Genomic DNA, 25,734 nt, shown 5'->3' on the forward strand with positions numbered 1-25,734 from the left:
CTTTAGGCCACAATGTTTATTCAGTAGTGTTGTTTTAACTTATAGGTACAATACTGTCTGCTTTTTGTACAACTAAAAAGATTACCATTTCAGTCTGATGTGCTTACACAATACGATCACTCTCACGATCACACATCGCCTCCGATCAAGACAGACATTTGCACATTTCCAAATGGTAGGCACTTTGAAGGTTTAAAACATTTGTGAATATACATTTATATATAATTCTATATAGATTTTTTCCCATACATGAATGAGTAATTGGACTCGATGGTCTACTCGAAATGAAAACGAAAACTAACAGCTAAAAATGAAACAAACACTCAAATGTGGCCAAAGGAACACGCAGCAATGTGAAAATTAAATGAGTCTTTGGGTTCGCCTATTGTTTCTCAATATCTTGATGTGTTTAGCTCTAGCTTCTGGGTCAGGGTCTGTACAGTCACTTAAGGGTGTTGGTCACAGTCTGGTACATTGAGAGAAACAAGAGGGCAACTAAGGAAAGATACAGAGGGAAATGGAGCAGAAGCAGATTCACCATACCTCTCATGACAACTGCACAGCTTTTATATTGATCCTTAAGAGAACATGGCAGCACTTGTGTAATTGTATTGATCTGTAGGGGACGGGACGTTACTGGCCTTCTTAAAAAGTTTAGATGAGCACCATCAGCACTAAAGGTATCGACGACTGGATAAGCAACTGCTGAACAGATTCAACTGACACGGGATATACGTTAACCGATTTCAATGTAATTTGTCAAGCCTAAGCAATAATTCCCCAGTGCTCATTCTACGTCAAAGAGCGGCTCCATGTAACAGTAAAAAACAGATCACTGGAGTGATCACTGTCTCCGCCTTTCATCACTAAAACATTGCACTGATCAAAGGTACATCCACGTGTCTGAGGGCATGCAAGCCGTGTCAGTGGCCTAAGAGTCAACTCATCCTCTTATCACGAACACAGAGTAAATGATGGAAGGCTACAGGCTCGTCAATTTAATAGATCAGGTCAGGCCAGGTTTAGAGAACCGGTTTCTGGGAGGGTTCACATGGCACTGGTCATTTTAACCCACAGATGCTGTAAGGCTCCTGTGTTGCCGAAATCTCAAATCAAACAATTTAATGTGGTTTTTAACGCTTCTAGTACCGAGCTTTACCCTAAACTGTGATGGACTGAACGCAAAGCAAAACGTCACTCCGAATCATACATGTAACCGAGGCAGTCTGAAATAAAAAATAAACATTGGAAGCTACAGGGAAAACATTTACATTGCCTCATTAAGAGTTAATTTTAAAGACTGAAAACTACAGAAAGGCATTTTCATCATTCGAGAAAAAGATAAATTAATTAAAAACATTTTTATGATCAACATGCTAAGACAAAAACAAAAAATGATGAGAAATTAAAACAGGACTGATACAGAACAATTATATTCAATTATTCCACTTATTTTTTTTACAAATACATACTGCTACAGTTAAAAAGTAGTCAGCGACTAAAAACAGCTTCTTTGACAGAAGACAGATGCGAATATCCTCGCCTTTTTACAGATTGTGGTTTTTGTCTTTCAGCCTTTCAAATACACAGAAAATGAGGTTTAAATACAGAGGGATTTGCCATAAAATAAGCAACAGTTTCTTTTTGCATAAAGAAAAAAAGAGAAAAGAGAAGATCTTAATAACAATACTCTATGCAAAAGCTTTCCATTATGTTATTTTTTTTCCCCAATCACATACAAGTTTGTCGTAGTCACTGATGTTAGACCGTCAATCTGGTTGGTGAAGCTCGGTTTGGTGAGTGAGTCTATGCGTAAAACTCCTTGGTGGGGGCTTTCTGATAAGCCGCTCCGGAGGGCTTCCTCTCTCCCAGATCGTAGCTGCCTTCGTCCTTCTTTCTCATGCGGTACACCAGGAGGAGGATGAGGAAGATGGCAAACAGGAATCCGATAACTCCTCCCGCGATGACAGCTGGAATAGAGGATTCGGGAGTGTTAATAATGAGTCTATTTATTTTAATTAAGTTAAGTAGACACAAACCAACCAGCTGATACTTGCAGCACATGTAGATGTATCACCCCCGCTGGGCTACGTGACTAAAGCGCCGTCTGGGATTCTACGGCTCATGAAAAGCAGAAACCTGCACTGCTTAGCTTGTACACGGTAATTGGAAAATTAAATAAGGAACAAGTGAATACTGCTGCAGGGTCATTGGGTGAGAGGAAGCGTGTCAATCCTAAACAGGAAAAGGGTCGTATCTTCTCATTGTGGTTGTGTCTAGGTTCGACAGGATATTAACTGTGACCAAAAACGATGTTGTTTTGCATCTTTGTTAAGAAAGCGGATTAAAGAGGCATTCTGGTTAAAAATGTGAACTCAAAATGCTCCCAGCGTGGGCTGCAAGTCAAGTTTATTGAAGTTCACACTGTGGAACCATGAATTATAAATAAGAATTCCTCGGTGACACCTTCAAATGTCGAAGCTGAATTATTATGAAAATCTTTTCTAAACATCTGTCGTTGTTTCCCTGGACTGTGTCCAACCTGAAGCGTTTTACGGAGAAATGGATTGATACAATTTATTAAACCTAACACGTTCCACGTACCTGCCAAAACCTCTGTCCTCTGGAAGAGATTTTCAGACTGGACGTCCTGTGGATCCAAGGGGGATCTAGGGAGGCTGGTGGTGCTTGTGGTTGGGTTTCTACGTGAGTCCTCTGTGGGAAGCGCTGGAAACTGAGAGATCTGAAGAGAGTATGTGATGCAATAAGTAAAAAAGTGGAGTTACGGTTGTTACATATCGCTTCTGTCCTTCTGAAACCTTGTATTCTCCAGATTTTGTGATTTTTAAGTTTTTGCCATAAGTCATTATTATTAGGTTTTTAAAATATCTAACTATAAAACTATTTGACAACACAGTGTTTAATCCTTCAAAAACTGTATTTTTAAAATTGTAAAATTGGTTTTGGAAGGACAGCGACGAAATTCATCTATAACAGTCAAGTGAGTTATAATTAAACAAATGAATCAATATTGAATTCAAGGATAGATGGTCAACCGCATGAAATGTGTTTTGGAAGCTGGTGTGCTACAAACAAGATCTCATTTGTCAACCAACTGCATCAAAAAAGGTAAAACCAGTATCAGACCAGTCCTAAAACTCAAATTAGTTTTTTCTCATCATGGCTTTTTTCTCTTCATGGTGTGACCCATGGTTCCACTCAAGACTGACATCACAACACACCTCTATCCTTACACGCTTCTTTGTATCTTTGGGGGCGTCGCGTGGTGTAGACATTTCCACTTTCGGTGTGAAGTCTTTGGTGGAATCCTGTGTGGGCTTCACTTTAGGCACGATGAACAATGTGTTTACTGTGACAGGTTCCTGGATCTCTTCTCCGGCTCCTAAAAGACAATTAAAAAGCACAACAGATTGTTGCATTACAATGTGTTTCCTTATTATTCAGTGATTGTGATGCGCTCCAGACAAAGCCAAATATAGATTCAGTTTGAGTTTTAACATTATAAACATATCTCATGTATACTCTTTAAATTCCTTAGAAATAAAACAACACAAAATAAGCATTTGTCACCTTGGAATTTGATAGTTACAAATTAAAGTATCACATAAATGAGATAAAAATCTCAGCATGTTTCGAACAAAAATAATGTTTTTAAGAGAAAGATCTATGAGCCATAAGGCAGAAGCAAAGCTCTCCGATGCATGCCATATGATCTCATTGTTCTCTAGGAGAGGCAACGGCACTGTTCGTACAAAGATCTCATTTATGATTTTTCTTGTCTAAAGAGAGGTAATACCTGATCCCGATCCCGAGCTGAAGTCGTCATCATCTTCAGGGAAACCTGATCCCGCCTCGTCCAAGTATAAGTCATCAGTCGAGGAGGGGGATTTGGCCGCTGCCACCGCTATCTACAGAGGCGACAGTAAACGCAGAGTCATAAAAATGGAGATTAAGATAATACGGTGTTTCTGCCCTCATTGTTGCTCAGATATTGCTCAAACCCCTCGACTCCAAAAACACCCAAGGCTATAAAATAGATTTTTTTTCCCAATAATGCGTCTGAAAGTAGCAAACTGCCCATCTTGATGAACGAGTGGACGCTTTCAACTCCCTGCTGAAATTTGAGAGTCAATATTTTCTCCCTTAACTTGTATTATACACAGCCTAACCCTGTCATCAAACACTCTGAACTGATACAGGTCCAGCAGCTAGAAGAACTATTTTCTCCATAACCGAGCTTTCAGAATGAACAGCAAGCTCAGCTGTTTCTGAAGAACCATCTTCAACGTTTTATAACGCAGCAAGTTCACTTTCCATTCGTTTGCTCTTTAATCGAAGGCCAACCGTGCTCTTTTCCAACCTCAGCTCCGCCTCCTGGCTCCCATTTTAGTCCTCTTAAAGGGATAGTTCCCCAAAAAATGAGAATTCTGTCATCATTTACTAACCCTCAAATCATTTTAAACCTGTCTGTCTTTCTTTTGCAGAAAGAGAATGTTTTGTGTCCATAAAATGGATGTCATATACTGGTTTGAGGGTTGAATAAATGCCAATTTCTTTTAATTTTTGTTTATTTTAATTTTTGGGTGAATTATACCTTTCAATAATTGACTACTACATTCAATGTATAATATGGAAATAAAACGGTATACCCTGTTTTTTTTCTTCTTTTTGTTGTTACGCCTCTGTCCAAGAAATGTTTTGCTTCAAAATTGTCAATAATCTATAATTTGACAGCAGCATCCCTGAACGATTTTAAATTAGTTGCTAGTTTTGATAACAGATCGGGATAAACACTGTGCACAGAGATGCTCTCCACACAGTTATGAGTTAACCATATCGAGGTTTTTCTGTGGTAGTGCTAATCATGATCCTTTGTGTTATTTGTTGGTCTTTGTAGAGCGGTGTGCCGGCCCCATGGCAACCAGCATTCAGGACTAGGGCAACTCTGCCCGTGTTGGGCTCTCCATACTGATGCGACTTAGAGAATGGGTCATAATGTGGTCCCCTATAAATCACGCTTAAGGGCCTGAGAGTGTAGTACAGAGTCTGCTGCACAGATATTGGTATATTTGTTGAAAGAGTGGTCGCTTTTCTCAGCTGATACAGCCACAGTCGATGAACGTGGACTGACTTTTGTTATTCTCTGGGTGGGTGGACAGAGGAAAGAACAGAACGAGGTTGCAAAGAATATAGTTTTCGGTCTCCCTTTTGTCCTCAAATGGACTGCTTTATCTTGTTTGTTTCTCTTGTATATTTGCACATCACTAATGATAGCACTACCAACATGACTTCTTCAATGGTACAATTGTAACGGTGGATATGTATAATATATATACACTCTTAAAAAAAAAGGTGCTTCAAAAAGTTATTTGATGCCATAGAAAAACATTTTGGTTCCATGAGGAACCTTTAACATATGAAGAACCGTTCGGTTTCAAAAAAGGTTCATTGAGGCAAAAAAGGTTCTTCAGATTATAAAAAATGAAGATAGAGATGGTTCTTTAAACCTTTGACTAAATGGTTCGTTGTGGTACCAAAAATGGTTCTTCTGTGGCATCGCTGTGAAGAACCATTTAAGCACTTTTATTTTTAAGTGTGTTTGTACATACATCTCTGTGTGCGTGTGTCTGTAAGACCAAGTATCTTTAAAAAGAGCCAAAGCAGCATCCTACAAAGAAGCAGAGGGGATGGGCAATGGACACAATGATGAAACGGAACAATAACCAACTCATTGAAAAGAAGCAGTGACTCCTCAAAGAAACAGCACCCAAGCTGAAGTCCTGATCAAAGGAAGAATTTGTTCAAAGCAACTTTATCTTAACCTCTCTAACCCAGGTCTGGTATTCTCTCAGCGGATAGCTTTTCTTGCCTGCTCACAAAACACCGTTGTTGATTCGGTAGAATTCTGCCGATTGAAATGCAAAGTACAAAAGACACAATTATCAGGGCCACACACACACATGCAAACACTGGTGCATCAGCTATGCTCAATATCTCCAGTCAATACTCTTTGTCAATGGGCTTCTTAGTCACATCTTTGTGATGAGGCGTCTAAGGTATCTTTATGTGGTGCTACAGACAATAAACTGCCCACGGTACTTTAAAGATGCTTCAGAAAAGGTTTTCAAAGGATATATCTTACCTGGACAAGTGCTCTTGAACGATTAGCAATTTTCTACATGGATTACAAAAAGGATCAACGAGACTATTTACAAAAGTGATTCTTTGTGTTTAAAATATGTGTTAATATACTGCAATCAGCATACAAATGTGTAACATATACCTCATGATGGTTACTTTAGAACCCCTAACGAAAAGTATTACTCATGTACTGTGCGGTATATATGTAATCTCAAATCATGTCTTGTTGGAGAAAGATGTGCTGTTACTTTTAGCAATGAGATGCATCATATTTGTGTGCCAGATGATACAGCAGGTGAGACAAATCACACAGACATGCATTCAGGAATGCAGAGAACAGAATGCAACAATTGCAACCACTATGTAGCACCCTTTCAAACAACAACAACACGCTAAAAAACTGCATAACAAAATGGGTGACAGAGCATTGCTAAGCAAACTTCCAACTTCCACGATCTTAAAATCGTGGTTATTTTCCCTAAAGTTGAGATCATGATCATTTAACACAATTATTCAATGACTTTAAAGGTCAATAAATGCATAATTTGTTAATAAAGAATAACTTTATTTCCCATATTAGCAAGGGTCCATGTAAAAGTAGTCAGTTTTATGATCGTTAACAGCTGGGAAACAAAACGCACACATCACAGTATATAAGATATATCTGTTTAAAGTGCTCTTAAAGGGCTTATAATCTTATTAATCTTTGCTTAAAATGTTCATCAAACAACAAAGGAAGGGCCCAAAACAGTCACTCATATTAAAGGAATTGTGTTCTCCTTATATATATATTCTTAAGATAAAGAAAAAAGTAGCATACAGTTATTTAATTGTTAAAGATGTGTTTTAAATACAATACACTTTACGTTGAAAGAGAGTTTATGTACAAGCAATAAAATCAATAATCATTATACATTGTTTTTCTATATCAAACTTAACAGAATGTTAATGCCCTGGCAGTGGCAGATACTTAGGTTTCATATTTAATTTGATTACATTAATGTTTAAATTGAGATTAACAAAAAATATTTTAAGTTAAAATTCTTTATCCTACTATGTAATGGAAATACTGTAAAGAAGCACAATATTTGTTTAAACCAAATCTTATTGCACATTTGTTCATATAGCAGTACTTTTCAAATTAAAGATCACAATAAATTACTTTTGAATTCATTATTCTTATGCTTCCTGAATCTAACGCTTAACAATGCGATTAATCGCAATTAATCACAGAAAAGTCACAAAATGAATTGCGATTAATAAAATGATCGTTGCCCTCCCCCAATAATAAATGACATGATATAATTATATTATTTTATTGTCCATTACTCTCTGCAGCAAACAGAAAACATAACATTGCAATTTGTAATGCATCTTTATAAGGATTTTCTTGTTGTCAACTTTCATCCTCAACTTGATAACTTTGGCTTGTATTTATTGCTTGTTATGCCCTTCTACCTTTTTCCTTCGAAAAATAGTTATTTGTATCAAAAGTATTTTTGACAACACAGATCCTGAATTAGAACAACGATAGAAGGTCAAGACCTTCTACCACACACAAATTACCACAAGCACATTTTACACATTAAAATACATGTAGTTGCCTTTCTGTCTGGCAACAATCATATTTAAGGCACTTTGAATCAAAAAGTCTAACAAACACTCTTACCACCATAACTGTTCGGTATGTTAACAAGTGCAAATAAGTTCACATCTTAAGGACACTTACTAGGGGCCAATTGAGGCCATTACGAGCACTGGAAAGTGTCCTACTCAGCCAGTGAGTCACAGCAACAAGGGGCCACCAGTTTGTGGCCCCCATTAAGCAACAGTCACAGCCTTTACCTTTGTGCGTCTCTAATGAACATTCAACCAGCAGGGTCTGTTCTGTTTCCATAGTCAGCCCGAGTCCGAAAGACGGCACACCGTAGAAGGACGAGAGAGAGGACAAGTGACTGTACGGAAAGGAGATTTAAGCAGGGACACAGGGGAGAGAAAGATTACCGCTGCTACACACAATCCGTTACCTTCGGGTCACTTTGCTAAAAGCCCGTCAAACTGCATGGCCGTGCCTAGCAACCTTTGAAAGGCAAGAAAGGGTCCCTCTGTCCGCAATACACTTTAAGCAATGTTATTGTTAAAGCAGGCAGGGCAAATGGAGGGAAGGACAAAGATGGCCGACTGGTACTTTTTATCCTGCCCGGTCATGCCCCACTGCATGGCTATTCTTAAAAAAACGAGGATGACGCATATATCTTAAAAGCAGTGCGTGTGCATGTGTGTGCATTTATATACTTAAGTGCTTTGTGGCTTACTCATGCGGATATGCTAGTTTATTATACTGATGTCTATGGACATATTACAGTAAAATAAAAATTGCGAAGCGAGAGAAATGCTTTACTGCTGCTCTGCTACTTTGTTTCTTTTAACCCCAAAAGTGCTTAAGCATGTTCAATAGAAACTGTGAGGAACTCTATACCACGATCAATACAGATATCTTATCCTCTACTTAGACCCCCAAGCACCATCAGTCAGCAAGGTGTGTATCTGGAAAGATTAATCAGGATTAAAAAAGACCCCAAGCAGTACAACAGCAAAGTGTAAAAGTCTGTGATGGAGAATTTGGATGCGTTTATTTATACCAAATACCTAGAAGACAAATCAACTTAGTACGTTGGTACTCAGTGTATTGCACTTTTGTTTATTTGTTGCTCCATCTAGACGGACCTGGCGCACATGTCGTGATTTTAGACAGATTGTAGCGATCAAAACGCAACCGCAAGCAATATTAAAATCCCCATCTCGAGATCCCAGCATTCTGTTCGATTACATTTTACACACTTATTGAATCTGAGAAGAGGTCAGGTTGAGCACTGGTTGAGCAACTGTGCACAGCTGCTATCCAAAATCTAGCCAATTGGACCAAAAGGAAAAAGAGTAACAGAAATTTAAATGAAAGCCACAGAATTGTTATTGAGTTTGACGTTGCCTTCATCACTGATGACATTTCTAAGTAGTTTGGCAACAATAGTCCTCTGTTTTATCTTCTGAGGCACAAGCAATCTATTCCCCACACACTGAGCGGTTGTTAAAGTCGCATCAACACAAAACCAGACGTAATCTGGAAGTTGAATAATAGTAGTATAATTTAAAATGTCAACTATGCTTAAGGACTCATTTGCTGTGTAAATGCTGCACTTGCAAAATGAAAGAAGACTTAAGCCAAAGCGGACTGATATCTGTGTTCTCCTAGGCCCATGTTTTTATTGCTGTCCTATGGTTCATAATCAGGAACTAATTCAGGAAAATGAGATGAGGAAAACGACGGGGAGCTTCTCCAGGAAGTGGACACCAATCAAAGTCAAGCCTGAACCAGAGCGGCCCTGGAACACGTCCAGGGGGTGACATCATTCTTGGGCTTCGAGGAGACTAATCTGCAAACCAGAATCTCCTCATCGGTCCTGTGAGACACATGAGGCCTTTCCTCTTTCTCTGCGGGGCGGGCAAAGAAATGCTTTGAAGCTGATTTTGACTGATCAAGGGATAGCAGGCTAATGTTGAGCTACATAAACGTCTAGAACTTGGAAGGAAGTGCTTATTGAGTTCTAATCCTCAGTGTAAGACAACACAGTGAGGAATCAACTGTACGGACCTCCAACGTTCAACCCCCCCACAGTTTTGTGCTCCAGAGGTGACTATATCAATCACAAAGAAATCCCACAAAGAACCAGACTCTCCATTCACATATCGGCGAGGTTTGTAGGCTTTTGTATAATATTTCAAGGACTCTCTTTAAACGGTGATCTGAATTGAACACGGAGACATCTGACAGAAATAAAAAGTAGTTAAATGTAAAAGAAAGGAACTGACGTGGGATAAGCATCTTTGGACTTTGCTCGCAGATGTTTTTTTCCCACAATTCTGGTTTGCCTGGCGTTCTCATAGCCAAAAAAGCTAGTGAAACCTTGCTGTGAAGGGAAGCAAGTGCACTGGCCCAGCACACATTAATACCCTCTCAGATTCCAAAACAAACGGCTGTCTGACATACGCGAGCCGGCGCCACATTCCTGGGCTTGTGCCCCATGTATGGATAAAAAGGGTCTCTTTCCCGTAGCTGCAGGGGCAACAACAGAAGAAACATATTACCACTACTTCATATAAAATGTAAGTCTATACTCAATACACCTCAGATGAACAAATCGTACTTCATTTTCTTGGTTTAAAAAAAAAGGTAAAATTATACCAAAAAGGAACAGCTCAGTGAGGAGGACATATACGTTGCAAGCACACACATACTTGCCAACATTTTCCTCTTTATCCTGGCCGTCCAGCTCATAAGGGCTTGAACTGCCAGCACGGAAAGATGCCAGCCCATGAAATAGAGCAGAGGGGTAAATACTGATCTTGTGCTCGGGTTAAAATAAAAGGACAATCTGATAGTGTTTTACAGTTTCTGTAAATTGCCATTGTTTATATCAACACTTTTATAGGACTGTATTTAGTAATTTATATTTTAAAAAGTCTACTTTCATTCATCCACTTTATAGAAAGCTTCATCACAAATGAACCCCCCTAAAAAAGCTTTGATGGCAAAGACAAAAAACAAAAGCGGTGCAAATAAAAAGGTATAAAAACCAAAATTTCATATTCATACCATCAGTGGAATGTCCCAATTTTCGATACTGTTGCAAAAACTGGTATGTTCCTGAACTCAACTTAAAAAGTAAATTTTTAAAAACTTAAATTTAAAGCAGTAGCATGTACATCAGAAATAAACTAAAACGCAGCCAGCCGTTTCTCTTTTTCTTGTCAATACTGTTCTTTAATTCATTTTAAGTGATACAGCAAACAAGTTGACATTTAGAATGCAGGGCAAGGAACTTATATTTTGACACAAATCTGATTATTTTATCCCACCGGTTTACATCTACGTTTAAGCTATAGCATCGCATGTTGCAGTGTAACAACATCCTTTCCTATATTTGTAGATTGGAAACAAGTCATCAAATGAATCACTGTGAACAATCCTTTTCAGATATGCAAATTTCCTCCAGATGAATCATACTGTACCTATGACTTCCTGTCTCGCTCCCCTGTAAGGAAAAACATCAATTTTATAGTTTCCAGGCTGACAGACACAGGCTGCCAGTCTACCCTGAGGTGTAAAGGCTCTAGATTTGTATCTATTCGAACTGAGATGTCAATAACAATAATTACATTCACTGCAAGGTCAAAACAACTAGTGTTTACCTGTGCAAATATTGAAGTCGCCGATTTTCACATCCTTTCTACATAAGTAGTTACTCACTGCTGTGTGAGTGCACTTGGATGGGTTAAATGCAAAGCCAAAATTCCACATATGAAACACTGTACTTGGCCTCACCTCACATCATTTCGAATGCCAACATTTCACAAGCCTTACTCGGTGGTTGCCAAGGGACCTTCCTAATGATGAACTAAAACTGCTTCTTCAACACTTGTCTGACCTTCAAGATTACAAGATTGTTATTTCTCAAGGTTTCTTGTGGCTCTCTGGTGGATGGCGCATATACTGTGATTTTTTGACCCAGTTAAACAAGCTTTTGATCTTTGTTTTTTTTGTAAGCCGGAAAACGCTATATGCTGAGAAACCGGCTTGAAGTTTGGAATAAAGATGAAAAAAGTTTAATATCTGAAACAGTGCGGCAGGTCTGTCCCGTCCGGTTAGAGAAGAAACAAGACCGTTTTGTAAAGCTCAGAGGGATTTGATTTCATATTTGATTTGATAAAACACCTCATGCAGCTGCATTCCTTTCTAGGATGACGGAATACAAATAATTATTATATAATCTTATGCTTTAAGGAGTAAGGATACATTTTCAGATACGTTAGCCTATTTTATACCTGTTGAAGTTAAATATCAGTTTTTCTATAACAGACAATTTTTTTGGTTTCTAAATATTAAAATGACTGTTCACCCCCCCAAAAAAAGAAAATTATGTCGTCATTTCCACACCCTCTTGTCATTTCAAACCTGAATGACCAGAAAGAAAAAATATTTTAAGGAATGTTGGTAACCAAACAGCGCTTGCACCCATTCACTTGAACTGTATGGACAAGTGAATGGGTTGACAACATTCTTCAAAATATCTTCTTTTGTGTTCTGCAGAACAAGGAAAGTCATATAGGTTTGAATTGAAAAGAGGGCATCATTTTCATTTTTGGGTGACTTATGATTTTAATGAAACTAATTAACAGTAGGTGTGCATATAAAAGTGAAAATCTACAATAATATAACACACATTGCATATTTCTGTAAAGTGTTTAATATGGTTAAGCGTGGCTATGCACTACCTTGAGATATTCTACATTATTTAAAGTTCATTTTAAATAACTATTTTGCAAGCTATCCTAAATTCACATGCACTTGATTAGGCAAAGCAACCACAATGCTGATCTCTGATAGGTATAACTACTAACTCATAATACAGTAGAACTTTGTACACATTTCACCAAGAAGAAAATCACATCATTGATTTAGGAGGACAAAATACGCCCTGAGCAGGGCATAAATCAGTAACCTCATTAGGGGGATAAACGACTTTATCTTGGAGATACAGCAATACAATAATACGGGTACCCAGGAGACACTTTAATATCCTTTTAAAGACACAGGAAGAAAAGAGATAGCTTCAAATCCTGATGTTTTAGAGATCTATGTATTTTTTTAATTGTTTGAATAAAACTACAAAGAATACAAGATCAAATGAAAGCTTTGACAACAACACTTAACAAAAGTGACAATTTAATTTTGATCTAAAAAAGATCTGGAACATTCAGCATTGAACGCTACTAAATAGTTTCGATTGACAGTCCTACTTATAATGCAACGCTGCTTCTGCTATGCTCCCAGAACAGACGTTTAACCTCAACATGACAGACTTCTTTATGGTCTTGTAACATCTCAGGTCCGCACTGACGCAGAAAAGAATCTACCAAGACTGGAAATGAAAGCGCAGTGCAGCGCGCTGGCAGGTTCTCTCACAGGAGCCCACAGAACACGCTGTGCGAGAATCAAGGTGAATGTTTTAAGAAACAGATGCTTCAGCCATGTACAGGTTCCATTTTAAAAGCTCCTCAAGAGAGAATTGCGGATAAACTGCATTAGTCAGAGTGAAAAGCGCTTGACCGGGCCTGTCGGCGTGTTTAGTTCCTCTGCTCTGTTTGAGTTTTAAAGACATGACTTCCTAAAGAAATAACACAGACTGGACATGCCGGATATTTTAAGTGCGGTGCGGAACAAGACAGGCTGGAAATCCCAGATAATGGGCCTAGATACTAAACAGGTAAAGGTGTGTCATTTTTCCAGCGATAAAGTACTTTGCTATGCAGAGACCGCTACAAGCAGAAGTTGAAGGTAGGTTGGTTGGAAATGCTCTTATGAAAAAATGTCTTTGTCCTCGAGTAGCCCTTATTGTGCAACCAATGGCTAAGTAGGGGAGTATGAATCTTAATGATGATACTAGACGACTAAAAGTATACACTGAACCTTTCAATGACATTAAAATCACAAAAAGTACTAAAAAGTTCAAATGCTTCCCTGGCTTCTGAGACCAACAGTACAAAAATGCATCCCATCTCAAACACTTCACACGTTGATACCTGCAGCACAGGAAAAGCACATGTGGCCATAAATATGTAACAAGGGACAAGCACAAATGTTCCTGAGCAAATCTTCGCCGGAGCTATTTCGTGTTGGCACAGCGTCGTGAGAGCGCTGAACACAGCCTTTCAAGCCACAACGTGTCTGGCAAATCCCCTAGGTTTTGAGAAACACAGGTGGTGTCTTGAGAGGGACCCAGGGGGATAGCATCTCTCCAGCTTATGTGATCAGACTAAGCAGCATGCTGAAAAGCGGGGTCGAGAAATCACTTGTGTGTGCATCTAAACACCAGCGACACGAGGTACAGTATTTGACTGCGACTCGTGCGAAAACAGATGTACGAATTTTCTCTCCCACAATCCAACACACTGGGGCTCATTAAGCAAAATTCCAAGATGCAAAATAAGCATTGTGGAGGTAATTCACTATGAATTGCACCAGATGATCGAGGCGGCATGTTTGCATAGAAAAGAATGAAAATAACGTAAATAATAAAATAATTAGCCTGCAATGAAATTTTAAAGTGATAGTTCACTCCAATTTTTTTATTTTGTCATCGTTTAGCCACCATACTGTCATTTCAAACCTGTATGACTTTCTTTCTTCCGCAGAACACGAAGGAAGATATTTTGAAGAATGTTAGTAACCAAACAGCACTGGCACCCATTCACTTCTATTTTATGGACACAAAACCAATGCAAGTGAATGGTTGCACGTTAACAACATTCTTCAAAATATCTTCATTTGTGTTCTGCGGAAGAAAGAAAGTCATACAGGTTTGCAATTACAACAGGGTGAGTAAATGATGACCACATTTTTATGAGGAATTTCTGGAGTTACGTACTTTTAGGTGAAATAATAATGCTGGGTTTAGCATTGAAATATCTTAGTGTATATGCATCCCCAAGTAATATTTATTAATATTGTACTCAATTTAAATGTATATAATTAGGTCAAATTAGGTGGTTGAACACACGACTAAAAAGAAAATGAAAGGTATTGACTCAGTTTCATATTAGGTAAAATAAAAGACTTGTTGTATTCGGACGATGTGTGACGTAAAGTTAAAGCTATTGGCAGGAGAGCATCTGAAAAATCTCGTTTTCTCAAAAAGTTGCAATGGTTGACCGCGATTTGGCATGGTTTCTGCAACACACAAAGCTTCTTTTAAACCTCCCCATAAAGCACTGCAACAAGGGTCAAATGTGGCTCCTTAAGATATGAGATAATATAAACCCCCATCACGTGACCCAGGCGGTGACAGGCGCCTCTCTAACAACATCCACTTCAAAAGGTCCACGTTTCCCTCAGTCTGCATTGATTCAATCAGCATTAGGTCTGGGCTTTGTGCTCCGAATCCCCATCCACCCCTAAAAACTTCAAGCCGCCTGAGGCACAATGATGTATAAATTAGCTGGCAGTTCAAAGTTTAATTTAATCCAGATTTCAGCCACCGCTAAAGTGGAGCCGAATGCTTCAGAATGTTGGTGGGATGTTTTGTCCAGTCTCACGCCCCTCCATCCCAGACAGGAAGCTCTGGAAGATTTCTTTAGCTTCAGCTCATTAACCTCTCAGTGGTTAGAGAACCCCGAGCATGCAATAGTCTCGAACAGAAAGAGAACAAAGGCCAGAACGCAACAATGCCACAGTGTCCTTTCGAGAACATTAAGGGTTGCCTCTGTTTCCTAACACTCTCCGCACTCCTGCGGTGTTGTAATCATTAAACTACAGAGAGTTTTAAACCCCACATTCTGTTAAGGTTAACTTTAATATTCTTATGTTTGGGGTCCCAAAGACCTCCACTCTTTTGTGTAAAAAACATTAGCAGTACAAGAAAATGTAGACAAATTCATCAAAATAAATTCAAAAAATGAAAGATGCTGACATCTACAATTAAACATCTACAGAAAATGTACACTTGAATTTCCTAATATAGACTCTAGGCATAACATTTGTCAGTCAAAGTGTACCAAGATGTTATTTAAAATCAGGATTAGGAAGACATGAATTTTAAACCACAATAATACCTTTTTGGAGCTATTAAAATGTTTCTTAATAGTTTCTTATACAGGAGGGTTATTCAAAGGTTTCGCTAATAGCACACGAATCAAAAAGTGACTTGGAGTGTTTTTCCCAAAAGTTTGCGCTGACGGAATAAAATTTTGCCCATTCCTTTACATAGGCATCAAAAATGATGACCTTCCAGAGTTGTTCATCACTCGTGCCGCAAACGGGCCCTTATCTGCAGAGATAAAAGCTGGAGGCGATTTTGACGCTTCAGTGGCTGATCTGTTCCAATCCTCACTCTGTCGCAATTGAATTCCCATCCAACTTTTCCTTAAGAGGATTTGTACTCAAGAGTCAGGAGGCCATGCCATTTAGGAAGAGGGGGATGGGAACAGGGTTGACATATATACAAACAACCTATAAAGATCCAAAATGAGTAAAGAGAAAGCGGAGATGGGCGGAACAGATGGCAGAACGTAATGAAAATTGAAGAGACTATAAGAACTTTTGTTGATAGAAACTGGACAATACGACACACCAAAAGATCAAATGAATAAATGAGATGCAGTCATTGCGTTAACTAACTTTACTTTTCATAGTGAGTTTTGAAACTCCTTTTATTCACACACACGTCAAGGTGACATTAAGTGAATGAATCAATTCAGTTTCTCTTAAACTAACAATATCATTTTTTTAAACCCAGGAAATGTACTTTTTTATGCTTGAAGAATGTGACATCTTTCTTAAAATGAACAAAACTTTTAATACTATTATGTATTTAACAATGTGTCTTAGGTGTCCAAATTCCGTCCGTTCCGGCACCACTGCAGACAGAAAAATGAACAGCAGCACTTTAGATTAAAAATGATGTTTTGATGGCGCAAGCTGTCTGTAGCACCTGTTTCGTGCGCACACGTTGTGCTGTTGGAGAGAAAAGGTGTAACACATATTGTTAAAGTGAAAGAGGGACACAAGCTGCAGGAGAAAGCAGCAGGTGGTGATCTCTGATCCCATTATGTGGGGCTAATCTACAAACTGGAGCACACACTCTCTGCACACCGCCTAATTCTTTTCGGGTAAAAGCAGAACCTTCACTTGAAATGACCCTACAGCTCATCTTCATCAAAACACCTGTTCCAGGAACAGTGTCTTTTTGGATTCACTTTACTTATGCATGATAACCGAGAGAAGCACTGGTCAGAACACAAAGCTGAGGATTTCGGTATGATCATAAAATCTGGGCCATGTGTTTGAAGGAAGAAGGGACAGTTGTGTGACAGATAAAAGCAGGTGCTGCCCTTTCACACGGAGGCAAAGATGCATTAAGGATTAGTGGTTTGTGAAGGCATCGGGGTTATAGTGGCACATGCAGGAGATAAGATGGATTGCCAGGTTTCATGACAATCAGGCCACATACTAATGATCAACAAACCTATTGAGCTTTTGGTCCTGAAATACTTCCACAACGTTTTAAATACAGCCTCAAGGGACCATTCCAAATGTTCATTTAATCAGCATTTCTAGATGTATTGTGGCCATTTCAGTCCAGTGTCGGCTGAATATCAACAAAATTGAACCTCAGGAGTGACAAAGTAATCCGAAAGGAATGTGAAAGACTGACAGTATGACAAGAAATATGAAAACTGTGATACAATGTAGGTTTTTACATTAAAAATTACATCTGAACTTTTCTTAAATAAATGTACAAATATTACTTGTATTGCTTAAACGAGAATATGTACTTGATGATACAAAACATCTTTTCTGTTATTTCTCTTGTTTTGTTTTCTGCAACTAAACGCAAACAGAAAATAATATTTTTATTTGAAATTTGAAAAAAATATTGTTAGTACAAAAATGATCATTTTACCCAAACACAGACACAAAATAGTTAGGGCTGCATGTTACGCTTGTCACCCAGTATTAAAATTAGTAAATGCTAATACTAACTAAATTCTATTGAATGTGTAATGTGAAATAATTACCATTAACATGCAAAAATGTCAAGGTAATGGTTTTAAAAATTTATCTGACTTGTTTCTACTTATTTTACATTATCATTAGATTTATGCATGAGGGAAATGTGAATGCAACAAAGTGTAACACAATGAGGAGCGATTTAAACCCAATTGAAAACATTTGGGATACTGTAAGTACAAGTGAACACGATGTTTAACATTGTGCTAGTGATTTTTAAATATTTTATAGAAACATCTTCCCTTCAATTGTTGACTTCCTCCATATTTCCCGTCTTCCTTACAACAAAAACAGCCAAAGGAGATTTCTCAAAGCATACGACCAAATTCAAATGTATATTTCATTCCATGTAAATAATTCAGCTTTGGCAAACAGAAATAGGTCCTGTAGCAGAGCTTGTCTGGACTTTTAATCTTTCATGATAAAGAGTGCAGAGAAGCAAAATGCAGAAGAGGAGGCTATGGCGAATCTTTCCAACAGTCCTTTGACACTACAGAGTTTATCAGAACAGAGAGAGAGTCACTCCATGGTCTGCCTCAGCCTTCATCGCATTTGGGACCGTTGACAAACACAGTTTATCAGAATAGAGAGAGAGTCACTCCATGGTCCGCCTCACCCTTCATCGCATTTGGGACCGTTGACAAACCACACCACATAAGAACCAGCTTGAAATCCCTGCCAAACCTCACACATACTGTTCTGCGTGCTTATTTCACTCTAAAGGAATGTGTGTGGTTAGAATGGCTGTGAAGTTGCCTTTAAGAAAAAAAACTTCCCTTTAACTGATTCCATATGCGTAACCTGCCTTCAATACAGCACTGAGATTCAGTCTGACTGGCGATTCTGATCTAATGTTTACCGATAAGACTCGTTTTGATTGTTGTGTGGGAACACAGTTACCAAAAAAGATGCAATTGTTGCTAGTGTTTGTACATCAAACAAACGGAAATGTGATGTTTGTCAGTCTAAGCGGTAACAGCCGCTCAAAGCACCATGCTAACGGTGACCTAAGCCACATCAAAGAGGAACCGCTCTTTCACCAATGACGTTTCAGTCCGCTCGGGTTTATTAAGTATGTATTGTACACAACACAGAATCAACAGTTAGTTCATTATTCCCTGTAATAAAAGCTGTGTACTAGGAATTTCTCAGTTTTTCCATGAACGTGGCCATGTTTACATAAAAATGTAATCAAATGTGTCTGATTTCTATAGTCTGTTCTGCAAGGAAATCGGAAAATAAAACAAACCAAACATTCGCTGCAGGAGTTTTACGAATTGCTGGAAAGGTAATACAAAACAGGAACAGATGCACGTATAAAAAAAAGGAAGTTCATGGTTCCAGAAAGCGCTGTTTAATGTCCTACAGGGCCAATATGTAATAACGTAACATCCTGAATCTGACGAATACAGCCAATTTAAATTCCTCTTATCCACATTTCATTTCATTACGCATTTAGTTTTGTCCTGCCCCATTATATATTCCAGAGCAGAGCATCACTGTTTCTCTAAATAGTTTAAAAACGTTCAAAATAAGACTGGTGGCTTTTCAACGAAGAGCGTGTCAATTTCATTCACGTGAACAATGACAGACTGCTTATTGGGACAGGCTTTTCTGAATCAACCCTTTTCACATTTCAACAGTGTGACGGAAGACTACTGGACGAGAAAGAAGATCATAGAGCAGTTTACAGCACGCAAGTGGGTGTTAACGGACCGCATTAGGGCAGATTAACCGGCGCGCGTGGAGCTGTCGAATTAATGCGTCAGAGCACATCAAGATTCCCAAAGGGTCAGTGTGCTTTCTGAACCACGACGATTAAAGATCAACACAATCTCCTCCTCGTTTTGCTGCCGCCATCCTTTTCATAGCAATGTGCCCATTTGCGTTTTGATTAGGTGGACACAGTTTAAAGGAATTGGATATGGTGTCTGCCACCAGCATCAGTGGGTAAAATTGATGTTTTAGAGCAGCTGTGGGGGCCAGATTTCAGTATACAGAATCTGCCACTGCGAACTTCAGTTCTTTATCTCTTCTGCTTCCACATCACCTCCTAAATTTACCGTGTTGTCTTTGTGTTTTATGTTACACGCAAGGTCACACGCGCTGAATAAATCAAAATAGAATGAGTGGACGAAACAAGTGTATGGTTCCCATAACAACTTGTCATTGCACGTGCCAGGTGCAGCTACTTTGAAAAAGTATGAAAAAAAAAGATTCTTTAATATCTATAAATGCATGTGTTTACAATTTTTCTTTATTAATATGAAATAATAATAATAATAATAATAATTAACGTCTATATATAATCGTATTTATTGGTAAATATTGATAAACACCAAAAAATTTCCTAAATATGTAAACATATACGCGTATGTTTTTGTGTGTATAAATATAAAATGAATATGCACAGTACACAGACAAATATTGTGTAAACACAAAATTTTATTCTGGATGCGATTAATTGCAATTTATCATTTGATAGCCCTTATTTTAATTTTGCAATCCTCTTATGTAAAAAAAAAAAACAAAAGTACCTGACAGTATAGTCCCATTATACCGGCTCAAAGAACCAAATTAATTCTGACCTTGCACAACATTAGACCATGAAAAAAAGCGTGAAATGCGCACTTCATTCTCTTTTTACATTTGCGCCGCACAAGATGGCTTCTGCACTCATCAGCTCACACAGTCAGGAGTCTCTTCACTTTCCTATTAAAACAGACACAACAGCGAGGAACGACCGGCCTTATGCAACAAGGGATCTCGCCCGTTCCCTTTGGCACGGACATCTTACCAGGCTCAGATGTCATAAAAGCAAAGAGCAGTGCAGTTTTAAACTGCTCCCCTACAACCGCTGTTCTTTAACCACAATCCTCCTCAGAAATTTTCCATTTGCTAAGCTAATAAAGAACTAGAAAAGCGAGACTGGGAGAAAAAGAAATAACAGAGTGTGCTGAGGTTTACCCCCCCCCACAAGCCAGTGCGTTTGCACGAGGGGGCCTCCGGGTCGCGGCTTTGCACCCCTGAGGCTCCTTAACGTCTACAGTATGTAGTATTGAGGGCCAAAACGATATTTTCAGTAAAAGCACTGTATTCTGCCGGCGTGTTGACCCGCCACTGTTTCCGAGCCCGGCTCAGCTTGGGCTGTTTGTCGATTCCCACTGGTAAGCATGACTATCCCTGTGAACGAACAGCCTCCAAACTGGAAAAAATAAACAGCACCGATTTGAAGCGAACTCGCATACGTCTCGCAGATGTTTGCGGTGCCGGCATAAACAAGCGCGAGGATTGTGCCATCAGAGCATAGCAAATCTTTTTTTTAGCCCCCCCCGCCTCCTCATTCCTTCCATCTGCAGGGAAAGGAGATAAAGAATAATGCCACTGTTCTTCCCAGTAACCAAAGTCAATAATAATGACGAGCTAGCTGTGTGGAGAAAAGTCGGCCGGGCTGGGGTTGCATGGCTGATGACAAAACAAGAGCACTCTGGGATTCCTTTACAGGACTAGCGGCCCGATGCCTGCTGAGACCATTAAGGATTATGCAATGTGGAACAGTTAGATTTTAACCAAAAAGGCCCCCCAGGGAAGAACGGTGGGATGCAAGATTTCGCTCACACGTGCCCACTTCACATGCACATTGCAGAAGATATAAAAGAGCTTTATTTATAAGAGAATAAAATGGGACTGCTATGCTCAAAGGTATAGTATGTAATTCCTGTGCCACTAGAGTCATTGAACCATCTAGCAAAACTGAAAACAAGCATGTAGTCCTAAGGTTGGGTTGGGTTAGCCTGGATGCGACAAGATCTTTTGATAGTACCACATATCAAATCTTTTCACAAGAATGAACTGAAAAACGTTAAAAACTGTATCTGCACATTAATTGGTATGGAAGAAAATGTGTTTTGACATAACAGTCAACCTAAACAATACTGAATATTTATATTTCCAAGATTGATACTTCATTCAGCGAGGCGTTAAAATTAAGATAACAGCCACCCAGAAAGTGCTTCATTTCCTCACCGTTTAAATCTGCTGACAAGCTCCCCTGCTGATTTGCGAATATGTTTTTCATTTACGAATAAACTCATCACTGACAATCAACACCTGAAACCTGGAGAATACATTTGATGAATGGCATAACATATTAAATGATTATAATTTCCTAAGCAAACATGCCTGCTTAAACGCTGAATATTGAGTATAAACATCACTTTAGGGTTTTAATCGGGACAACATGAACGAGGGGGTCTTCTAAGCGGCAGACACATTTTTAGTATACAGGATTAGTCTGGATATGTGACCATCCGTCTGGCTAATAAGGAATAGAAAAACAGCCTCAGGCAAGAGACCGACAAGATTGGGGGTGAGAATGCGGTCAGTGTCTATACACTATATTGACTACTATATTCTATATATATATCTCATTCTAGTTCATTCTATCATGGAAGCCACACACACAATTATGCTGGACTGGAGGAAGTAAAAACGTGTAACAAAACAGCTAAAAACATCTGAAAAAGAGAAGTTACTGGCTGTCGGCTAACATTGAAAGGGGTAGTTCACCCAAAAATTGCATGAATAAAATCATTTATTCACACGCATGTCATTTCAAACCTGTATGACTTTCTTTCCTCTGTGGAACACAAAAGAAGATATTGAGAGAAATGTCTCTAAAGTGGTTTAGTGTCTGTACACAGGAAGTCAATGAGGGGCAGTGTTGTATGGTTACCAACATTATTCAAAATATCTTTCATACAGGTTTGGAATGATATTAGGGTGAAAACATGATAAAAGTTGTATTTAAGGGTGAATTATCGCTTCACAACTTGTTCATAGCTATGGATTGTCAAAAGAATATTATTTAGTTGTCCTTGGTTCTGTACAAAGTATCCCTTGAGGTCTGCATCTGACAAGAGTGCGATGACCTTGCATAAAATCTTCACTTTGAGAGAAATGTTCACACTTCCCAAAACTCCATGCAAATCACACACTGGAACATCTGGCCAGAAACAACACACCAAATCACGTTCGGTTCGTAACACAATTTAAGAGAGAGAAAAAACAGACTAAATAAAGTCACTCCAAGGACATTATCCAACTATCAATTCACGAGACTTATTTTGACTGCCCTCGAACAAACCATTCCTTCTTGTTTTGTTTTATCTGAAAATCTTGTCTCTCAGGCACATCACTGGCAAACACACAGATCACACTGGTGGTTTCAATTCAGATAACTTTAATTGCTGCGTGTACATGATGCCAGTATAGAAAATCTATGCCCTATCCAGGGTCTCATTGAGATTGATGAGGCTTTCATGCCTGTGAGGCAAACTGAGTGAGGTTCTGATCAATGGGAGGAGACAGTACAAACCACCATGCCAGTCAAGCATGGAATTACAATGTGCGGGTGCCAACCCTCTAGCATTTCGACAAAAATTACTAGGGACTTGATTATTCAGATTCAACAAAATCGTGACAAATAGCCGTGTTGTAAAGTAGACAGAATACAAGTCAATTCCCTCAAAATATCATTCAAATATATGTGTAACTCTTCTCTAGGACATTATTCCTCTGCTGAATCATGCTTCTAATACAGTAACTCATAAGTAAAAGGTAATTCATAGTATCCACAAAAATAGCAGCCATAGTTTAACAAAGCATTATGTAGTAAAACAAATGGCCACAACAACATGGTTTGGTTGCTTTCCTTTTACTATAATAAAAACATGATTGACTTTCCTAAGGGTCGTCCTTATCTTTAGATGAACTTTATATTTTCATCAGAGGACTACTGAAGACATTAGCCAGCAGAAGGAGATACAGAAGGAGCGCAGCCAGCAAAACAAGCCAAGTGTGACCGCGAGTAAAACACAGTTAGTGCCTGATTTACAGCTACTTCGAATTAAACTCGACTTTGTCTCTTTAAGAATTTGATATACATGTCGGGCACACAGAATTTGAGATGAAATGTATTGTGCTTGTGAGAGAAAGAGTTGTGATCTACTCAATTTTAGACGCCAGTAGTTGTTGTTGCAGTGTCGAAAACATCAGTACCTTCTTGCTGAGAAATCAAAGCAGATCTAACTAGTCGCTTCACACGTAACTATTCAATATAATTCAACTCAAACTCTCACAGTAATGTCGACTTGAAACGTTTCTGATTTATAAATGTAAATAAATGAGTTGACCTAACTTAACTCTAGCCTACCTGTCGAAATGCCCTCACCATCTAAACAAACGCTGTTTCAATTCGTGAAATCCCTCGTTACATTACATCACTCAATATGATACTAATAATACTATAATAGTAACAAAACACGGCGTTATAAAGTATGAATCATTGAAGTAGTGTGTGACCGGTTACATTGTGACACGGACAAATCGCTGCTCGACTTTACGCTCAACTACCCGCCAGCAAATCGCTTATTGTTCTCGGTCGAAACTCACCCTTTCTCCCGAAAGAAAAGCTGTCAAGGCGAGGGTTAATATCATCCAAAGGTTCCTCATAATTCCTTAGAAAGATGTGCGTCTTCTGTCGAATAAACGGAAAATATCGTCCGCCGGTCTGTTTCCAGTTTAGGAGAAACTCTTAACCAGCTTCCCCCCTCTCTCTCTCTCTCGCTTCTCTTGCTCGCTCCAATCTCACTCTCTCGGGACTCAAATCCCACCGGATACGTGTTGCTTTTCTCCGCGCTTATTCCTCCGCGGACTTTTCTCTGGAAACAGTATTTTTGCCAAAGTGTTGCGCTTTGAGACTACGGCCGCGTGCGCAATGCTGCACTCTGTTCAAGAAAGTGAATTTAACGTGAGCTCTCGGGCATATGTGTGAAGTGAAGATCTGCTGTCGAGCCACCCGCAGGACTGAGAGAAAAATGCAGGTCAACCGGAGATCTTGAGCAATGATTGACAGATAGCCCGACCGTATGGGCGAATGGCCCGAGAGGGAGAGAGCTAAAGAGATAGAGAAACGATTTTTTATTATTAATTAAAATTATTTTTTTCCTTTTTATCTATACTGGTTTGAGTGACGTAATTCAGACTGTAATGTCTGACTATAATGAACCCACGTTTTTCCTCGTACTGTTTTTGAAACAGTTATTAAATATTTATTGTGGAGTTATTTCATAATTTTAAACATTTTCACTATAATATGTTAATACGTTTGAGTCTGACACACCGCTGTGCAAATAAACATTTGCATATGTGCCAACATTTTGGGGCAAAAACTGAATTGCACCATGTAGGTGCATTAAATAAAAACAAAACGAAATCTTTATGAATATAGGATAAACAATTCCTACTATAATGTTTCGATAATCGTGAGGTTAACGCCGGTGAGATTACTTTGCTCTACTGTATGAAATGTCTCCCCCTAATGGACAAATGTGATATAGGTTTTCATAATCAGCTTGTCATTTCCTTTTATGGCAGTGGTTTTAATTTAATGACCACAATTCAGCAAATAAAAGGCTCACATACTGTTTGAAACTGCAATGCATATGTATGCAGGGCTGGAGTGGGACAAAAAACAGCTCTGGCATTTTGGCACAGGTCATCATATAAATAGACAGCTTTAATGTCACATACAGATAGATCAATTATGACCATGTCGTGCTGTGTTCTGTGTTTTCAAAGCTTTACTATAAAAAAGGCAAAAATACCGTAATATAGTATTTCTGAATTTTACTGTAGTAAAAATGAAGGATACTACAGTGTTTACTACATTTTATACATTTACCACTAGTACATTCTTTTTTTAATCTGGTTGAAATTAACCAGACTTTTATTATGGTGGGTTTTCGCGAAAACACTTGCGTTTCTATTGTGTGTTTGATGGTAGCTTCACTCAGGGAGCGAATTTTTTGTCGCTTTTCATTCCAAATCATCCTTATGCCCTACTCCCTTTGAAGAGTAAAGCTCTTGATGTGTAAACTCTGGAT

The 25,734-nt window shown here is 38.7% G+C and overlaps 1 protein-coding gene across 1 annotated transcript; it reads right to left on the minus strand.

The window, feature by feature from the left end:
* Nucleotide 1: 1 nt before the first annotated feature.
* Nucleotides 2-24,654, minus strand: sdc2 (syndecan 2). The gene is made up of 5 exons (XM_056741915.1): nucleotides 24,242-24,654; nucleotides 3,818-3,929; nucleotides 3,243-3,403; nucleotides 2,605-2,743; nucleotides 2-1,970 (listed from the first exon to the last, which is right to left on the minus strand). The coding sequence occupies exons 1-5, from the start codon at nucleotides 24,299-24,301 to the stop codon at nucleotides 1,807-1,809; spliced, it is 636 nt and encodes a 211-aa protein (XP_056597893.1). The 5' UTR covers nucleotides 24,302-24,654; the 3' UTR covers nucleotides 2-1,806.
* Between the last annotated feature and the right edge of the window lie 1,080 nt (nucleotides 24,655-25,734).

This window comes from Triplophysa dalaica, chromosome 25 (assembly GCF_015846415.1).
Source record: "Triplophysa dalaica isolate WHDGS20190420 chromosome 25, ASM1584641v1, whole genome shotgun sequence".
Lineage (NCBI taxonomy): Eukaryota > Metazoa > Chordata > Actinopteri > Cypriniformes > Nemacheilidae > Triplophysa > Triplophysa dalaica.